Source organism: Mustela lutreola, chromosome 4 (assembly GCF_030435805.1).
Source record: "Mustela lutreola isolate mMusLut2 chromosome 4, mMusLut2.pri, whole genome shotgun sequence".
NCBI classification, from domain to species: Eukaryota; Metazoa; Chordata; class Mammalia; order Carnivora; family Mustelidae; genus Mustela; species Mustela lutreola.
This window is the reverse complement of record NC_081293.1, coordinates 110,930,326-110,949,889: the sequence shown is the minus strand read 5'-3', so window position 1 is coordinate 110,949,889 and position 19,564 is coordinate 110,930,326. Positions and strand designations below refer to the sequence as shown.

Sequence of the window (19,564 nt, the reverse complement as noted above, 5' to 3'; positions counted from 1 at the left end):
GGTTCTTGTGAGATTAGGAAACATGGGTCTGAGCATACCTGCCTGTCATGTAACAATGTTATACTGTCACTACCAGAATGTTTCAAACCAAGTGGGTCTGAATCTGCTCACCTTTGAAGGAGAAATAACTTGGGCACCTTCACTGGCTATGGCCCCCCTGGGGTGGGTGTCCCAAAGAAGGCTTCATAAGGACTATCTCAGGGAAAGATTTGAAATGTGAAATTGACCAATATTACAACCAGTCCTGAATTCGAAAGCTCGTTTGTCATACTCTCTGTTACCTTGGCCTCTCAGATTGCCCCAAATGAAAGTACACAGATGCAGAAGTAGACTTTTGATTGTTTTTATTGTGCCTATTATGAAAGCAAAGATGTCAGTTTCCAGATGTGCAAAATAAAAGGTTTTGAAGCAATTATCTGGTTAAAGGGCCCCAGGAGATGCACCTAGAAGCTCTGTGTTGGCTAAACGTAGAGGCACAGGTGGCTCTGAGGAGCTGGCAGACATTAAGGAGAGAGCAGTGTTGAAGCCCCTGTGGATAACCCCCTGACCCTACACTTAAGTCATGGCAGAAGTTGTTCTTGCTGCAGAGTGAACTTTTCTGCTTGCCCAATTGTTTGTAAAATCATTCTTCAATAATGATACAATAGAAAGACACATGTGAACCAAAATAACCCAAATCTAGAATGCCCCATTATATACTCAGATGATGCTTTAGGCAATAATAGCCAATGAAGACAAGTGGACACGTGATGGCACCATGTGCTAGGAGCTCTTCCCATTGCCACAGAGAGCTGATATCCCAAGCAGATAGAAGAGAATGATGGCAAAGTAGATCAGGTTCTTGAAAAGGAGGAGAAGGTAGGTGTAGTAGGCAGAGGTGTTCATGAGCTGCACCTGCAGGGTGTCTAAAATAGGTCATTTATTAGTTTTACCTTCTGTTCTTTTGAAGGGCTATAACTTATTAATGGGAGACGGGTCATATTATACATTTCTGATGTCCCCACAACAGCAAAACCTGGAAGTAAATGTCTACACCATCAACATCACCAGCACCACCACCATTACCACCACCACCAAATAACTCATAATCTAGCTTGCAGATAAACTCAATCAACATCAGAGGTTCACTAAGAATATTCCAAAGTATTAGGAAGTAAGGTTATATCTTAGATGAATGAGTCAACCTGAAAAAAATTGGTGAAAATAGCTTTTATCATTTCTTCATTCCCACCATGTCTCTAAGTAATAATAGTCACTAATATGCTTTAACCACTATCTAAACTACAGATTAATTTGAGAGGTTTGTGTACAAAACTTTAATCTTAATTTTTTAGTAACCTAGGGGATTATTTTCATTGCCATTTTACAAATTAATTGAGAACAGAGAACTAATTTGCCTGATGTCTACAGTTAGTAAGTACCACAAGCCAGATTTTAATCCCAGCAACATAATGTTCAAGGACACATTCTTGGGGAGCTTGGGTAATTCAGTAATTAAGCATCTGCCTTTGGCTCAGTAATGACCCCAGGGCCCTAGGATTGACCCCAGCTTTCTGGGATCTCTTCTCCCTCTCCCACTCCCCTTGCTTGTGTTCCCTCTCTTGATCTCTCTCTCTTTGCCAAATAAATAAATAAAACCTTAAAAAAAGAACACATTCTTACCTACTCTGTGTTTCTATACCTCTACGTGTAATAAATACCCTCAACAACAAAGAGTTAAGCATAAATATAAAGATGAATTGTTGATTTAGAAGCATCTTAGCCATTACTGAGATTACTATCAGGGGTACAAATTTGGTTGTGTTCAAGGTAGGATGGGTGGGAGGTTTTAGTAAAGAGGGCATTAGTTGTGATGAGCACAGGGTGATGTATGGAAGTGTTAAATCATATTGTACACCTGAACCTAATATTACCCTTATATTAAATAACTGAAATTTAAATAAAATCTTGAAGAAATAATAAAATAAAATAAACAAAAAATGGAAGAAAGGGGCAAATCCAATTCTCTGCAACTTTAAGAGCTCAAACTCACTCCCTTGTCTTTCCTGAATACCCTCATTGTATCTATGATGTTATATGATAATTGCATTTTTTATCCTTTGGGGTTTTGTAAGAAATATATGATGTCAAGAAATAATGACAATATATGTCAAGAAATTAATGACAATGATGGTGGACCAGACTGGCCATTCAATGAACCACTAGGTTGGGTCTTGAGTCTGTTCATCTGGACATTTCTTTCTCTCTCTCTTTTTTTTTAAAGACTTTTATTTTATTTTATTTTACTTTACCAAAGAGAGAGAAAGAGCCAGAGAACACAGGCAGGGGGAACTGCAGAGGGAAGCAGGCTCCCCACTGAGCAGGGAGCCCAAAATGGGGTTCAATTCCAAGACCCTGGGATCATATCCTGAGCTGAAGGCAGACCCTTAACCGATTGAGCCATGCAGGAGCACCTGGATTTTTTTTTTTTATGTGTTTATCTCCAAAAGAGTCAGAACTCAAGAATCATTAACCCTTACTGTGGAAAAGGACATCAAGTGGTGCCGTGCTCATTGCTCCTTGCCTTTGGTAGGTAATATGTTAGCTGAGGTCAAGATTGGACATGGAGGGGGAAAATCAGTAAGGCTAGAGCCAGTGCTTCTTGTAGTTTCTTGTAGCTTCTTGTAGTAGAAAGGACCAGAAACCAGTACTTACAATGTGACAGCTAAATGAGATACCTTATGCTAGACATTCTACAAATGTGACCTTATGTCTTCAGTAACTGAGTGAGACATCATTTGTGTTATTCCTGCTTTCCAGAAAATGTAACTACTGAACCCACATTCATGAAACTAAATAGTAAAAGACTGGGGTTAATGTCCAGTCTGTGGTACATGAAGCCCTGCACTTACACCCCCTCTCCCATGTGTGGACCTGTCTCAGGGCCTTGGCTTTGGGAATTAGAGAAAGAATAAGAACTTAGTAAGTATTTGAACTCTCAATTAAGAAGGTCTGGGTTGAAGCCCCAGATCATTGTGTGGCATGGCACAAGGGACAGAATTAATTTTAGGTCCTTGCCCCCCCCACACACTGTGTAAAATGGGGATAAAATCCTCCACAGTGAATATTAAGAGAATCGAACAACATGGACACACAGTACAGTGTAATGTGCAGTACAGTGCCCCCTGTATAAGACACTCTCAGTGTCAATTCATGTTATTAACCACCAACAAGAACAAAAACTTAAAAATATCCAGAAGCAACTTGATATCATGTTTTCCTCAATCAGTAGAAACAAAGGCCACAGAAGTGAACAGAGTCCATTGCAGAAAGAATTCAGAGTACATCACTGTACCCCTAATTTATTGTCTTCTCACACCAAAACCAGCGTTTACTGTGTTAAAATGACTCCTGAGAAATGGATTGACTTAAAATATAACTCAGTATACTTTGCAAGATCCGGCCATTCTGAGGCGTCTCCCTGAAGCCAGGGAATTTCATAAGTTAAGTTGATCAGGAAGAAAAAGTGCTATAGCATAACTAAGAGCAAACATAGACAAAAACTTACCAGTTTCATCTTTCAAAGAAGATTTTCTAGATGTAATAGCAGAAAGCTCTAAAAGAAATAAAGACAAGTATTATTAAATTGTTTATATTCATTATTTGATATGTTGTCTGTTTTGTGGATGGATAGATGGATGGTATATAAATAGATAGGTAGATGATAGAATATGTAAACAGAGAGGAGAGAGCCATTACTAATATGAGCCCCACAATTCCAGAACTGATTGTTCTGAGTCTGTGTAAGCTAGTAGACCAATTAATTTATTGTATTTCTGCATATGAAGATGCTGAAGTGCATGAATGATGCATTTTTCCTTATTTTCTCACAACTTAATGTCTAGGACTATCTTGTTTTCCCTCTGTGCTCATAGCTCTCAGCACAGTGCTTGCTACACAGTAGGTGTTCTATAAATTCTTGTTAAATGGAAAAAAATAACTGAAACAGTGGCTGCTATACATTGCTCAGCACCCACTGCTAACATGAAGGGTTGTTACCAAAAAGAATTCATCCAATCCTAGAACGCACAGCAGAATATTACATTTTGGGAGGAGTCTGGAATAGGTAAATTCCCCATCTAAGCAAAGGAAAGAGGCCCCACCTTTCCAAAGCACACATGTTCCAATATCCCCAACTCATGCACATGATTTTTTGGAGTGGTGGTATTTGTGGACATGACAATAATAATAATGAAAGCCAATACCTATTGAATGATTATTACTGTGCCAGGAAGTATGTGAAAGATTCACATGTATTAGGTCATGACACTGATGTGAGCTGTATTCATGTTAGCCATGAAGAAATGAGGTTTAGAAAGTCTAAATAACTTGCTGGGAGTCATACCAGTGATTGGCAGAGCCAGCACTCAACATTTCATTATGAGGGTTTAGATAAGCTAGAACATGTGGAAAGTACCTTGTAAAACAATCCATAGAAATTCATATGACTCCACCATAGTGGAGGCATTATCTCAGGCTTTATCTCTTCTCCTATCATAATTACTCATAGAAAATGATCTTTTTATTACAGAAGTTCAGCATTTCAGTGTGCTTCTTTCCAGGGACAGAAAGACTGGACAAGGAATAATCATAGATTTTCTGAATATATAACTGAGGTGAGGGTTGTATTACTTTATAGTGTAAAAAAAAAAAACTCACAAAAATAAAAACAAAGAGGCAACCCATGGAATGGGAGAAGATATTTGCAAATTACAGTACAGACAAAAGGTTGATATCCAGGATCTATAAAGAACTCCTCAAACTCAACACACACAAAACAGACAATCATATCAAAAAATGGGCAGAAGATATGAACAGAGACTTCTCCAATGAAGACAAACAAATGGCTCTCAGACACATGAAAAAATGTTCATCATCACTAGCCATCAGGGAGATTCAAATTAAAACCACATTGAGATACCACCTTACACCAGTTAGAATGGCCAAAATTAGCAAGACAGGAAACAACATGTGTTGGAGGGGATGTGGAGAAAGGGGAACCCTCTTCCACTGTTGGTGGGAATGCAAGTTGGTGCAGCCACTTTGGGGAACAGTGTGGAGATTTCTCAAGAAATTAAAAATAGAACTTCACTATGACCCTGCAATTGCATTTCTGGGTATTTACCCCAAAGATACAGATGTCGTGAAAAGAAGGGCCATCTGTACCCCAATGTTTATAGCAGCAATGGCCATGGTCACCAAACTGTGGAAAGAACCAAGATGCCCTTCAATGGACGAATGGATAAGGATGATGTGGTTCATACACACTATGGAGTATTATGCCTCCATCAGAAAGAATGAGTACCCAACTTTTGTATCAACATGGATGGGACTGAAAGAGATTATGCTGAGTGAAATAAGTCAAGCAGAGAGAGTCAATTATCATATGGTTTCACTTATTTGTGGAGCATAACAAATAGCATGGAGGACATGGGGAGTTAAAGAGGAGAAGGGAGTTCAGGGAAATTGGAAAGGGAGGTGAGCCATGAGAGACTATGGACTCTGAAAAACAATCTGAGGGTTTTGAAGGGGCGGGGGTGGGAGGTCGGGTTACCAGGTGGTGGGTATTATAGAGGGCATGGATTGCATGGAGCACTGGGTGTGGTGCAAAAATAATGAATACTGTTATGCTGAAAATAAATAAAAAATAAAAACAAAACCAAGAACATAAACAAAAACAAAAACCTGATATGCATACAAAACCAAACTTCCTTAAAAAGGTCATTGACTGGATTATTTGCTTGTAGAGATAAGAGAGGGAGACAAACCATGAGAGACTCTGGACTCTGGGAAACAAATTTAGGGTTTCAGAGAAGAAGGGTAGAAGGATGGGATAGCTGGATGATGGGTATCAAGGAGGGCACATGTTGACGATGAGCACTGGGTGTTCTATGCAACTAATGAATCATTGAATACTACATCAAAATCTAATGATGTACTATATGTTGGCCAACTGAACATAAAAAAAAAAAGTATGATTGACTGTTGGATGGAGGAAGAGAGTCTTAGCATGTTCATTATTTTTCTCCTTGATGTGTTCTCTCCAGATATCGTTCTGTTGTGGAAATTATTCACTTCACATAATCTTATTTTGGTATGCTTTAAAAAAATGAATCTGAGCTATAGGCTTTTGTGTAAATCTCAAGAACAGAAATATTTACATAATCGTGTTTAGATGTTAAAATATCCTCAAGAACTGGTTTTTGAGTGTCTTGAAATCATCTTTCTTTTCCATACAGTGACTTTGCTCATTAAAAAATAAATATAAATCACTTACCACCATTTATTGACGTTTAAACAGTCAGGTAATAATTTTTCAAATTAAATCTATGTGTATTCTAGTTTCACATTCTTAATCAATGTTGGTTGAAAACTTGGACCAGACTAGTTTTATCTCTCTTCAAAATTCCTTCCCTGTTTTGTGTTTCCATGTTTTATATATTTCATCAAAAAACCCCAAAAACAACAAACAAAAAACTTATGAGCATTAGCATTAGAAATATACTGAGGAAGGGAGGGAGGAGCAAGATGGCAGAGGAGTAGGAGATCTAAATTTCTTCTGGTCCAAGGAATTCAGCTAAATAGTTATCAAACCATTCTGAACACCTACAAACTAAAAAGGAGATCAAAGAGAATAGTAACAATTCTATGAACAGAAAAGTGACCATTTTATAGATGGTATCTTCTGATTTGGTTAGTGTATATTCTTCTGGGTTCATTGTTACCTTTTTGGCATTTTGTTCTCTCATTCATCTATTTTTCTCTGGACAAAATGACAAGACAGAAAAACTCACCTCAAAAAAAAAAAAAAAAAAAGAATAAGAGGCAGAACTGACTGCTAGACCTAATCAATATGGACATTAGTAAGATTTCAGAACTAGAGTTCAGCATGATGATTCTAAAGATGCTAGCTGGGCTTGAAAAAAGCATAGAAAATATTAGAGAGTTCCTTTATTAGAAAATAAAAGAACGAATACAACCACGTTAAAATTTTAAAAAGCTATTAATGAGGTGCAATAAAAAATGGAAGCTATTCAAAATCCTTGAGGAGAACACAGGCAGCAACCTCTTCGACCTCAGCCGCAGCAAGATCTTCCTAGGAACAACGCCAAAGGCAAGGGAAGCAAGGGAAAAAATGAACTATTGGGATTTCATCAAGATCAAAAGCTTTTGCACAGCAAAGGAAACAGTTAACAAAATCAAAAGACAACTGACAGAATGGGAGAAGATATTTGCAAATGACATATCAGATAAAGGACTAGTGTCCAGAATCTATAAAGAACTTAGCAAACTCAACACCCAAAGAACAAATAATCCAATCAAGAAATGGGCAGAGGACATGAACAGACATTTCTGCAAAGAAGACATCCAGATGGCCAACAGACACATGAAAAAGTGCTCCATATCACTCGGCATCAGGGAAATACAAATCAAAACCACAATGCGATATCACCTCACACCAGTCAGAATGGCCAAAATCAACAAGTCAGGAAATGACAGATGCTGGCGAGGATGCGGAGAAAGGGGAACCCTCCTACACTGTTGGTGGGAATGCAAGCTGGTGCAGCCACTCTGGAAAACAGCATGGAGGTTCCTCAAAATGTTGAAAATAGAACTGCCCTATGACCCAGCAATTGCACTATTGGGTATTTACCCTAAAGATACAAACGTAGTGATCCAAAGGGGCACGTGCACCCGAATGTTTATAGCAGCAATGTCTACAATAGCCAAACTATGGAAAGAACCTAGATGTCCATCAACAGATGAATGGATCAAGAAGATGTGGTATATATACACAATGGAATACTATGCAGCCATCAAAAGAAATGAAATCTTGCCATTTGCGACAACATGGATGGAACTAGAGCGTATCATGCTTAGCGAAATAAGTCAAGCAGAGAAAGACAACTATCATATGGTCTCCCTGATATGAGGAAGTGGTGATGCAACATGGGGGCTTAAGTGGGTATGAGAAGAATAAATGAAAGAAGATGGGATTGGGAGGGAGACAAACCATAAGTGACTCTTAATCTCACAAAACAAACTGAGGGTTGCTGGGGGGAGGGGGTTTGGGAGAAGGGGGTGGGATTATGGACATTGGGGAGGGTATGTGCTTTGGTGCTGTGAAGTGTGTAAACCTGGTGATTCACAGACCTGTACCCCTGGGGATAAAAATATATGTTTATAAAAAATAAAAAATTATAAAAAAAAATGGAGGCTATTACTGCTGGGACAAATGAGGCAGAAGAGAGAATTAGTGAAATATAAGACCAAATGGTGGAGAATAAAGAAACTGAGGAAAAGAGAGTGAAACAACTATGGAATCTCAAAGGGAGAACTCAAGGGATAAATGATACCATAAGACAAAACAATACTAGAATAATTAGGATCCCAGAAGAAGAAGAAAGGGGGGGGCAAAAGGTATATTGGAGCAAATTATAGCAGATAACCTCCCTAATTTGGGGAAGGAAACAGGCATCAAGTCCAGGAGGCACAGAGAACCCCCCTCAAAATCAATAAAAATAGGTCCACACTCTGTCATCTAATAGTAAAACTTAAAGTCTCAGAGACAAAGAGAAAATTCTGAAAGCAGATCAGGACAAGAGGTCTGTAGCCTACAGTGGTAGAAATATTAGATTAGCAACAGAACTATTGACAGAGACCTGGCACACCAGAAAGGACTAGCATGATATATTTAGAGCACCAAATGAGAAAAATATGCAACCAAGAATACTATACCCAGTGAGGCTCTCATTGAAAATAGAAGGAGAAATAAAAAGCTTTCAGGGCAAACAAAACTAAAATAATTTGCAAATACCAAACCAAGCCTACAGGAAATATTGAAAAGAGTTCTCTAAGCAAATAGAGAGCCTAAAAGTAACAGACCAGAAAAGAACAGAGACATTATACAGTAACAGTTACCCAACAGGCAATACAATGGCACTAAATTCATATCTCTCAATAGTTACCTCAATTACATTGAGGGCAACTCAATTACATTGAGTTACTCATTACTAAATGCCCCCATTAAAAGACACAGTACATCAGAATAGATAATAAAACAAGAGCTATCAATATGCTGTCTGCAAGAAACTCATTTTAGACCCAAAGACACCTCCAGATTTAAAGTGAGGGGGTGAAAAATAATTTACCATATTAATGGACATCAAAAGGAACTGGGGTGGCAATCCTTGTATGAGATAAATTATATTTTAAGCCAAAGACTATAAAAAGAGATGAGGACGGACACTATATCATACTTAAAGGGTCTGTCCAACAAGAAGATTTAAAAATTTAAAATATCTGTACCCCTAATATGGGAGCAGCCAAATATATAAACCACTTAATAATGAAATTAAAGAAACACATCGACAGCAATACAATAATAGTAGGGGATTATAATACCCCCTGACTGAAATGGACAGATCCTCTAAGCAAAGATCGACAAGGAGATAAAGGCTTTAAATGACACATTGGACCAGATGGACATCACAGATATATTCAGAACATTCCATCCCAAAGCAACAGAACACATATTCTTCTCTAGTGCACATGGAACATTCTCCAGAATAGATCACATCCTAGATCACAAATCTGGTCTCAACCAGTACCAAAAAATTGGGATTATTCCCTGCATATTTTCAGACCACAATGCTTTGAAACTAGAACTAAACTACAAAAAGAAGGTTGGAAAGAACTCAAATACATGAAAGCTAAAGAGCATCCTGTTCAAAATCTTTGGGACATAGCAAAGGTGGTCCTGAGAGGAGGGTATATGCAATGCAAGTCTTTCTCAAGAAACAAGAAAGGTCTCAAATATACAACCTAACCCTACACCTAAAGCAGCTGGAGAAAGAACAGCAAATAAAGTCTAAGCCCAGGAGGAGAAGATAAATAAAGATCAGAGCAGTAAACAATGAAATAGAAACCAAAAGAACAATAGAACAGATCAATGAAACTAGGAGCTGGCTTCTTGAAAGAATTATTAAGATAGATAAACACCTGGCTAGACTTATCAAAAAGAAAAGAGAAAGGACCCAAATTAATAAAATCATGAATGAAAGAGGAGAGATCACAATCAACACCAAAGAAATACAAACAATTATAAGAGCACATTATGAGCAATTAATTATACACCAGCAAATTAGACAATCTGGAAGAAATGGATGCATTCCTAGAGACTTCTAAACTACCAAAACTGAACCAGGAAGAAAGAGAAATCCTGAACATACCCATAACCAGTAAGGATATTCAAGCAGTAATAAAAAGTCTCCTAACCAAAAAGATCCCTGGGCTAGATGGCTTTCCAGGGGGAATTCTACCATACATTTAAAGAAGAACTAATAGCCATTCTTGTCCCAAAAAATAGAAATGGAAGGAAAACTTCCAAACTCATTTTAGGAGGTCAGAATTACCTTGATCCCAAAACCAAAGACCCCATCAAAAAGGAGAATTACAGACCAATATTCATGACGAATGCAAATATCCTCAGCAAAATGCTAGCCAATAGGACCTAATGGTACATTAAAAAGCATTATTCATCACGACCAAGTGAGATTTATTCTTGGACTGCAAGTTTGGTTCAACATCCACAAATCACTCAATGTGATACAATACATTAATAATAATTAATAATACATTAATAATACATTCTTTATTAAGAACAAGAACCATAGGATGCTCTCAATAGATGCTGAAAAAGCATTTGACAAAGCACAGCATACTGTCTTGATCAATATCCTTTGCAGTGTAGGGGTAGAGGGTATAGACCTCAATATTGTAATAGCCATATATGAGAACTAACAATGAATATCATTCTCAATGGACAAAAACTGAAAGCCTAAGCCCAGGAACACAGCAGGGCTGTCCACTATCACCACTGCTATTCAACATATAACTAAAAGTCGTGGCCTCAGCAATCAGACATCAAAAAGTAAAAGGCATCCGAATTGACAAAGAAATCTCATTCTTTGCAGATGATATGATACTTTATGTAGAAAACCCAGAAGACTCCACCCCAAAACTGCTAGAACTCATATAGGAATTCAGTAAAGTGTCAGAATATAAAATCAATGCACAGAAATCAATTGCATTTCTGTACATGAACAAGACAGAAGAAAGAGAAATTAAGGAGTTGATCCCACTTGCAATTCCACCCAAAAACACAAGATACCTAGGAATAAACTTAACCAAAGAATCTAGACTCAGAAAACTCTTATAGAGTACTCATGAAAGAAATTGAGGAAGACATAAAGAAATGGAAAAACATTCCATGCTCATGGATTAGAAGAACAAATATTATGAAAATGTCTATGCTACCTAAAACAATCTACACATTTAATGCAAACCTTATTAAAATACCATCAACTTTTTTCAAAGAAATGGAACAAATAATCCTAAAACTTATATGGAAGCAGAAAAGACCCCGAATAGCCAGAGGAATGTTGAAAAAGAAAGCCAAAGTTGGTGGCATCACAATTCCAGACTTCAAACTCTATTACAAAGCTGTCATAATCAAGACAGCATGGTACTGGCACAAAAACAGACACAGATCAGTGGAACAGAATAGAATGCCCAGAAATAGACCCTCAACTCTCTGGTCAACTAATGTTCAACAAAGCAGGAAAGAATGTCCAATGGAAAAAAAGACAGTTTCTTCAACAAATGGTGTTGGGAAAATTAAACAGCCACATGCAAAAAAGGGAAACTGTACCATTTTCTTGCACCACACCCAAAAATAGACTCCAAATGGATAAAAGACCTTAATGTGAGAAAGAAATCCATCAAAATCCTTGAGGAGAACACAGGCAGGAACCTTTTTGACCTCAGCCGCAGCAACTTCTTCCTAGAAACATCGCCAAAGGCAAGGGAAGCAAGGGCAAAAATGAACTATTGGGACTTCATCAAGATCAAAATCCTTTGCACAGCAAAGGAAACTGTCAACAAAACCAAAAGACAACTGACAGAATGGTAGAAGATATTTGCAACTGACATATCAGATAAAGGGCTAGTATCCCAAATCTATAAAGAACTTATCAAACTCAACACTCAAAGAGCAAATAGTCCAATCAAGAAATGGGCAGAGGACATGAACAGACATTTCTGCAAAGAAAACATCCAGATGGCCAACAGACACATGAAAAAGTGCTCCATATCACTCGGCATCAGGGAAATACAAATCAAAACCACAATGCGATATCACCTCACACCAGTCAGAATGGCCAAAATCAACAAGTCAGGAAATGACAGATGCTGGCAAGGATTCAGAGAAAGGGGACCCTCCTACACTGCTGGTGGGAATGCAAGCTCGTGCAGCCACTCTGGAAAACAGTATGGAAGTTCCTCAAAAAGTTGAAAATAGAGCCACCCTATGACCCTGCAATTCAACTACTGGGAAGTTACTCCAAAGATACAAATGTTGTGATCCAAAGATGCTTATAGCAGCAATGTCCACAATAGCCAAATTATATACAAAGAGCCTAGATGTCCAACAACAAATGAATAGTTAAAGATGTGGTATATATGTACAATGGAATACTATCCAACCATCAAAAACCCCTGAAATCTTGACATTTACGAGGACATGTATGGAACTAGAGGCTATAATGCTAAGCGAACTAAATAATCCAGAGAAAGAGAATTATCATATGATCTCACTGATATGAGGAATCATAGGGGAAGGGAGGGAAAAATGAAACAAGATGAAATTAGAGAGGGTGACAGACCATAAGATGAGACTCTTAATCTCAGGAAAGAAACTGAGGGTTGCTGGAAGGAAGGGGGTAATAGGGATGGAGTAGCTAGGTGGTGGTCTTTGGGGAGGGTAAGTGCTACATTGAATGCTGTGAATGTGTAAGACTGAGGAATCGTAGACCTGTACCCCTGAAGCATATAATGTGTTGTATGTTAATTAAAAAAAAAAAAAGAAATTTGTTGAAGAAAGGCATTAAAAGAAATGCCCTCACTAGCTTTGCTATGAGAAGACCTTGGTTGACTATCCTTTCAGAAGTTAATTCCCAAGTAAAACACACCATAAAGAAGAACTTCTCCCTTTTCTATGATCATCACCATGGAATGTTACTATAGTATATTTTTACATTGATCAGTATAAAAATCGACACCTAAAGGACTTCAGCCCAGTGGTTACATTAAAGTTATGCTTAGCTTATTTGCCTCCTTTCTTTATCTTAGCTGTAGAAACAAAAATAATTCAGACTGTTTGGAATCTTACTTTAGTTATTTTAGGGAAGAATATACATAAATACAATAAAAATATGAATAAATGTATCCATGTTATGTTTTCAAAACCAAGCATTTTAAGTGACATTATTGTGCTTCCTCTTCATCACATGCCAGGAAAAAGGAAAGGTATATCAGTATTTAATCTAAATTTGATCAATGGAATCACTGAAGATCCAAGAGGATAAAGATTTAATTCAACAACTCAGAGTTGCACAATGCAACGGTCTTTGTATGTTTTGTGGGCTTGTTTCCTACTGCTTCCCAAGGACTTGTGAACCACAGGGGAAAGTGCAAACTGGTTCTTTCTCATGGGCCCTCTGGGGCTTTGGTCTGTGATGTTAATGCCAGGACTTGACTTCTAAATCTAACAAATTACTGATCACAGCCCGATCAGGGTTATACTTTGAGTAGAGCAATACTGAAGGGAGAAGGACTCTGATTGCTGAGTAGAACATTCCTGACAGGCATATAATTGTTTTCATTTCCTGATCAAGTAAGATAATCAAAAGTGGACTCTCTTCAGAGCATTTCTTGGTGCGAGGTTGGTAGGTGCTTTCATTTGTATTTTTTCATTTATTCTATACGATGGCCCTAAAAAACATTATTGTGACCTTTATATTGGATGATGAAACTGAGGCAAGAAAAGCTAAGTGAATTTGTCTTTTTCTTTGTATGTTCCAAAGCCCATCCTCTTTCAGTTCTATGGGGAAATAGCAAGACATTCATACTACCATTTAAGATACCAACATTTAGAAAGACTTTTATTTGTTTGTTTTCATTAATACTTGGCAGGGAAGTGGGGTATTTCCTTTAAAGAAAAGAGTACCAGTATATATATATATATATATATACACACACACACATACACATACATACATACATACATGTACATACCTTTTATATGGGAAGAAAATAGAATCTCTTGAACAGCTTTTCCTTTATTCATCTCATGTTCAATGATACATTTGTGTTCTTTATCCATTGACGCTTCAGTCACAGTCAGCCAGCTGAATTTCATGTATGTGTCCTTAGTCTTCATGGTGTCTCCCTGCTGGGATGTCAGAATTGTTTTATCCTTTTCTTTCCAATCTATCTTAATAACATCAGGGAAAAAATCCTCAAGAAGACAAAGATATGTTCCAGACTTATGGAGTCTTCTTTCAGCAATTGAAGGAAAAAATATTGTAGGCTTGGGGAAAATGGCTGCATCAAGGTTTCTATCTGTGGGGAAATGGAATAGCAATTAAAACCTTATTAAATTAACACAAACATCATGTGGTTTGGAACCACCTCACAGTGAAATGAAAGAAATTTGCCATAGAATTAGTGCTTATCTCAGGCCTTTCATCCACAGTGGGTTATGAGGTACTGACTGTTTTCATTTTTAATGAGAGATAGTTACAAGAAGTCAGGTAGCTTGCTCAAATAACAACTATTAAATGGCAGAATCTGGATTAAAATATGAGAATTTTTGAAACAATACACACTCACATTTTGAATGGAACTACTATAATGTATATTTGACAATCTATCAAGTTGACCTTCAAATCTTCAAATATGGATTCCAAACCCACTTCCTTTTTAAATTTTTTTTTTTAAGATTCCATTTATTTATGACAGAGAGAGTTAATGAGAGAGGAAAAACAAGCATGGGGAAGCTGGAGAGGGATAAACAGACTCCCCACTGATCAAAGACATGGGGCTTGATTCCAGGACCCTGGGATCATTATCTGAGCCAAACCCACTTGTAAAGTAATGGATGTTTTCTACTTTATTCCTGATTTTATAAAACATCTCAATCACACATCTGAACCATTCCAGGATTTTGAGTAGGACAATGTTCAAAACTGTTCCTCCCAAATATTTGCAATACCTTGAATTTAGTAGCAAAGTGACAGTATTTAAATATACAATATATAAATATAAATATAATATATAAACATAAATATAATATATTAATTATATTATATTATATACATAATATATATAAATATAATATAACATTATTATATATGTAATTATAGATGTATAATTACATATATAATATATATTTATATTATATAATATTATATATATTATATTATATATTATATTTTTATATAATTATTTATATTATATATTTATATATAATATATTTATATAATATATTTATATATTTTATATAATTATTTTATATAATTATAAATTATAATATATATAATATATATACATATATTATATATGTAATTATACATCTATACATAATAGATATATATATAATATATAATATATATTATATATGTAATTATACATCTATAATTACATATATAATATATATTATGTATAAAATATAATATAATTTATATGTATATACATATAAATGTATGTACATATATACATTTATATACATATACAAATTATACATATACATATACAAATTTATATACAATAAATGTATATATGTACATATAAATTATATTATTTACATAATATATACACTACACAATATACATTATATATCATTATATATACATTATATTATATTATAATGATATATATGTGTAAATATCATGTATATATATGTGTATATATTTTATATAATTATATATGTACATACAAATACATACAGTATATAAATATACAATATATAAATATAACATAATATATATTTATATATAATAAAATATATGATTTTATATATATTAAATATAATATATATTATAATAGTAGGACACTGCATATTTTTCCAACCAAATACTTTGTTTTTAATTTAGAAAGCATGTTAGTTAAATGAGATTAATTTTTCCATTTTATGTTATTTAATAGTTTTAGTCTCTGGTCAATATATTAAGGAATCCAATTTACATCTCAGAAAATTTGTGTTTTTTATGGGAACACTTCTGATTCATTATAGTCAAGAAATTGAAAATCAAATGATGAATGAGAACTTTCTAGAAAGTTAAACACTGTTTTTCCTCCTGTCCTTTCCCTTTGTTAGATTCTTACTTTATTCTTTCCAGGAAAAAATGAATCTTTTTTTTTTTTTTTTTTTTTAAAGATTTTATTTATTTATTTGACAGAGAGAAATCACAAGTAGATGGAGAGGTAGGCAGAGAGAGAGAGAGGGAAGCAGGCTCCCTGCCGAGCAGAGAGCCCGATGCGGGACTCGATCCCAGGACCCTGAGATCATGACCTGAGCCGAAGGCAGCGGCTCAACCCACTGAGCCACCCAGGTGCCCCTGTTGTTGTTGTTTTTTTAAGATTTTATTTATTTATTTGAGAGAGAGAGAGTGAGAGAGGGAGAGAGAGAGTGCATAAGAGGGGGAAGGGTAAGGGGAAGAAGCAGACTCCTCCCTGAACAGGAAGCCCAGTGAGGGAGTTTATAATGGGACTCCAGGATCATGACCTGAGCTGAAAGCAGTCACTCAGATAATTGAGCCACCAAAGCACCCCAGGATAAAATGAATCTTGAACTTCCACAATTTTCTCAGTGGAATATTAACTGAACATTAAAATAGTGACGTTGATTACGCATGGTTATTGTCTATATTTTAGGTAATTAGATTACATGGTTTTTCCTTCAACATTCTTTTTTAAACATGATTATATTAAGGCCCAAATCATTTTTATGATTCATGAAGTAGAAAGCATATTCCAAAATACATAAGCCTCTTCAAAACACTTATATACATTAATTGGAATAATCACAAAATACATTGGAGTTAAATAGTCTGAGTTATTTATATTTTATTAAGATGCAGCAGTATGAATTCTATATAAATTTACTAAATGTCAGCTACATTTTCAAGTGCAAGTGTGATATTTCAAACCTATATATTAGTGTTGATTTAATCGTTCTCTTTTTTTGTTATTTTTCTTTTCTGCAATAAATAAAGCTAATTCATACTTGAATAAGAATTTCAAATTTATGACATTTCTAACTTTATTGAAAAACCTGGTGATTCACAGACCTGTACCCCTGGGGATAAAAATATATGTTTATAAAAAATAAAAAATTAATAAACTTGTTGGTGTCTGACCAGGTCTCCTGAAGGTCACCATTTGTGAATGACATTAAATATCGTGGTGCCCAAAGTAACGACATAGTGGGAGCATAGAATGTGCTTTTCTTAGACCATTTCTTCAATTTTTAAAGTGGATGTGGAAGGCAATGCCCACTCTTTCACTTCACATTCCTCCTAAGGGACTTGTACTTTAAAGTCCTTTTCTCATTTTATGGTGGGAAAAACATAACAAATATGAAAAGTCAGTGTGCTTCATTTTCACAGGTGATATAAAGTATGTACTTCATCACAGTTTTCTCTACCATTGAACCCAAAATTTGACTGTTTCCTGATAGATAACTACAGGCCTTTTTTCTTTTTCTTCTGCTTTCCTCAGTGCTTAAGATCTTCTATTTTTAGTTCATGGCAGAACTCTACTGTGTGTTTTATTTTAAGTCTTCTCAAATCGATTTAGGAAATAGGTATTATAAATAAATGATAAATAGTTTGTGCGCCAGAGCTTGTTTCTTTTCTGCCGCAGAGCTTGACTGGCAAGGTCTACCTCAAAGATGACATGAAAACCAGAAGATGTTTACAAATCCTGCTGAGATACAGACACAAAGCATGTGGAATCAAACACACTGAAATGCCAGAGCATAAGGTGAAGCTTTCATTCCCAATATTATCCCTCACAACATGGGAGTTGCCTTTTGTTTCAGCCTCTCATATTAAAAGAGGCTCTTCTAATGCTTTTCTTTGGTCAAACAATACTGAAATATTCAATACTCAAAATTCAATTCTCAATTCAATTCAATACTCAATATTCAAATACTCAAACAACCTGAAATAAACTCAACGTTGACATAAGAAGTAGAGCTGGTAAAGACAGTAAAGAAGTTTAATATGGATTTGGTAAATATTACCTGGAACAAAAATCTCTACATGTTATACTTACATTGAAAAAATATGGAATACCAGAGGGAATAGAAATGCATTTTAAAAAATTTTATAAGTGGGTAGTTTCCTATTCAAATAAACTATCCAGTGACATCATTATAAGGGGATTCCTAAAAGACACTCAGACCCTGAGACGATCCAGAAATTTGCTCCAAATTGGATGTTTTACATGGATATGAAGTGCTGAACAAAACTATTTTTAATGAAATTAGGGGTAAAAAAAGGCAGTATTTCTCAACTGGTATTTATATTGACATAGTTTTAAACTGTGTAGGTATAATTTAATTAAGATATTAAATTGACAAGTAATTATTTGACTTTTATCCATATTACTATAAATTTATATATTCAAATTGCAAAACAGCCTTTCTTTTTCCTTTATGTCTGGATATTTTCACTAAAGCATGAGATAGCATCTTATATTCAGGTTAACAATATTTGAGACAATGCTTTTTACATTCTCAACATTTTTAGAAGCAAGTGACAGTGAGTCTTAGAAATTGAAGTATTCCACAAATTAGACCAGTGGTTCTGAACTGATCTGTAGTCTAGATGGTAATAATTAACATATTTTTCTGTACTCCTGATTTTATAAAGATATCCAAGGGGTGGTCATTTGAATTCTGAAAAATTGATATTCTTTATCACTGATCATGTCTCAATTTTTATAATCACTCTTTTTGCATTTAATTTCATATACTATTAGCACCATTCACTTGAGATTGTTATTACATTGATAATATGAACAGATGGGAATCCAAAATGTTAACAGTAATAACTGTCACTATAAAATTTTAATTTTGTCATTTCCAATTTTTTCCATAATGAACATATATAATTTTTATAATTTTAAGAAAGCAATAACAAGTGAATGAAAATTTATTTGCTAACAGATGATTATACACAGTCTGTAATTTTTTTCTACACGAAACTCTCCTAAAACCATGAAGACTCTTTTTATGAGTTCTGGAGCTGAATTGGTTTAATTAGCTCACAAATTCATTAAACTAGACCATCTCTAGGCAATATTATAAGACTAACAGTAGCAAAAATTTTGACTAGTGCCAGCCTCTCCACTAAGATGCTACAGTAATAAGAATAAGTGGGATTAAGTCATTTACTCTAAGATTTTTTTTTTTTTTGCACTGGTCTAAAAGATGACACAAAAGCAATCATATAAATTTCAAGTTATTTGAGAAAGAATCACTATTCATTAAGAAAGGAGCCCTATTAATATTAGAGGTACTTACAAGTATTTCTTACATGAGTGACTACAAGAAAAGCGTGTTGAACCATAAACTCACACCAATGTTTTATAAACATAGTTCTCAAAATAATTTTAA

At 35.3% G+C, this 19,564-nt stretch overlaps 1 gene segment (V, D, J or C); it reads right to left on the bottom strand.

The window, feature by feature from the left end:
- Positions 1-327: 327 nt before the first annotated feature.
- The window catches only part of LOC131829222 (T-cell receptor gamma chain C region C10.5-like), a 44,350-nt gene continuing 25,113 nt past the window's right edge, over positions 328-19,564 (bottom strand). The window contains 3 exon segments of the C gene segment in view: positions 328-905; positions 3,548-3,595; positions 14,176-14,502. Coding sequence covers positions 763-905; positions 3,548-3,595; positions 14,176-14,502 — 518 coding nt within the window.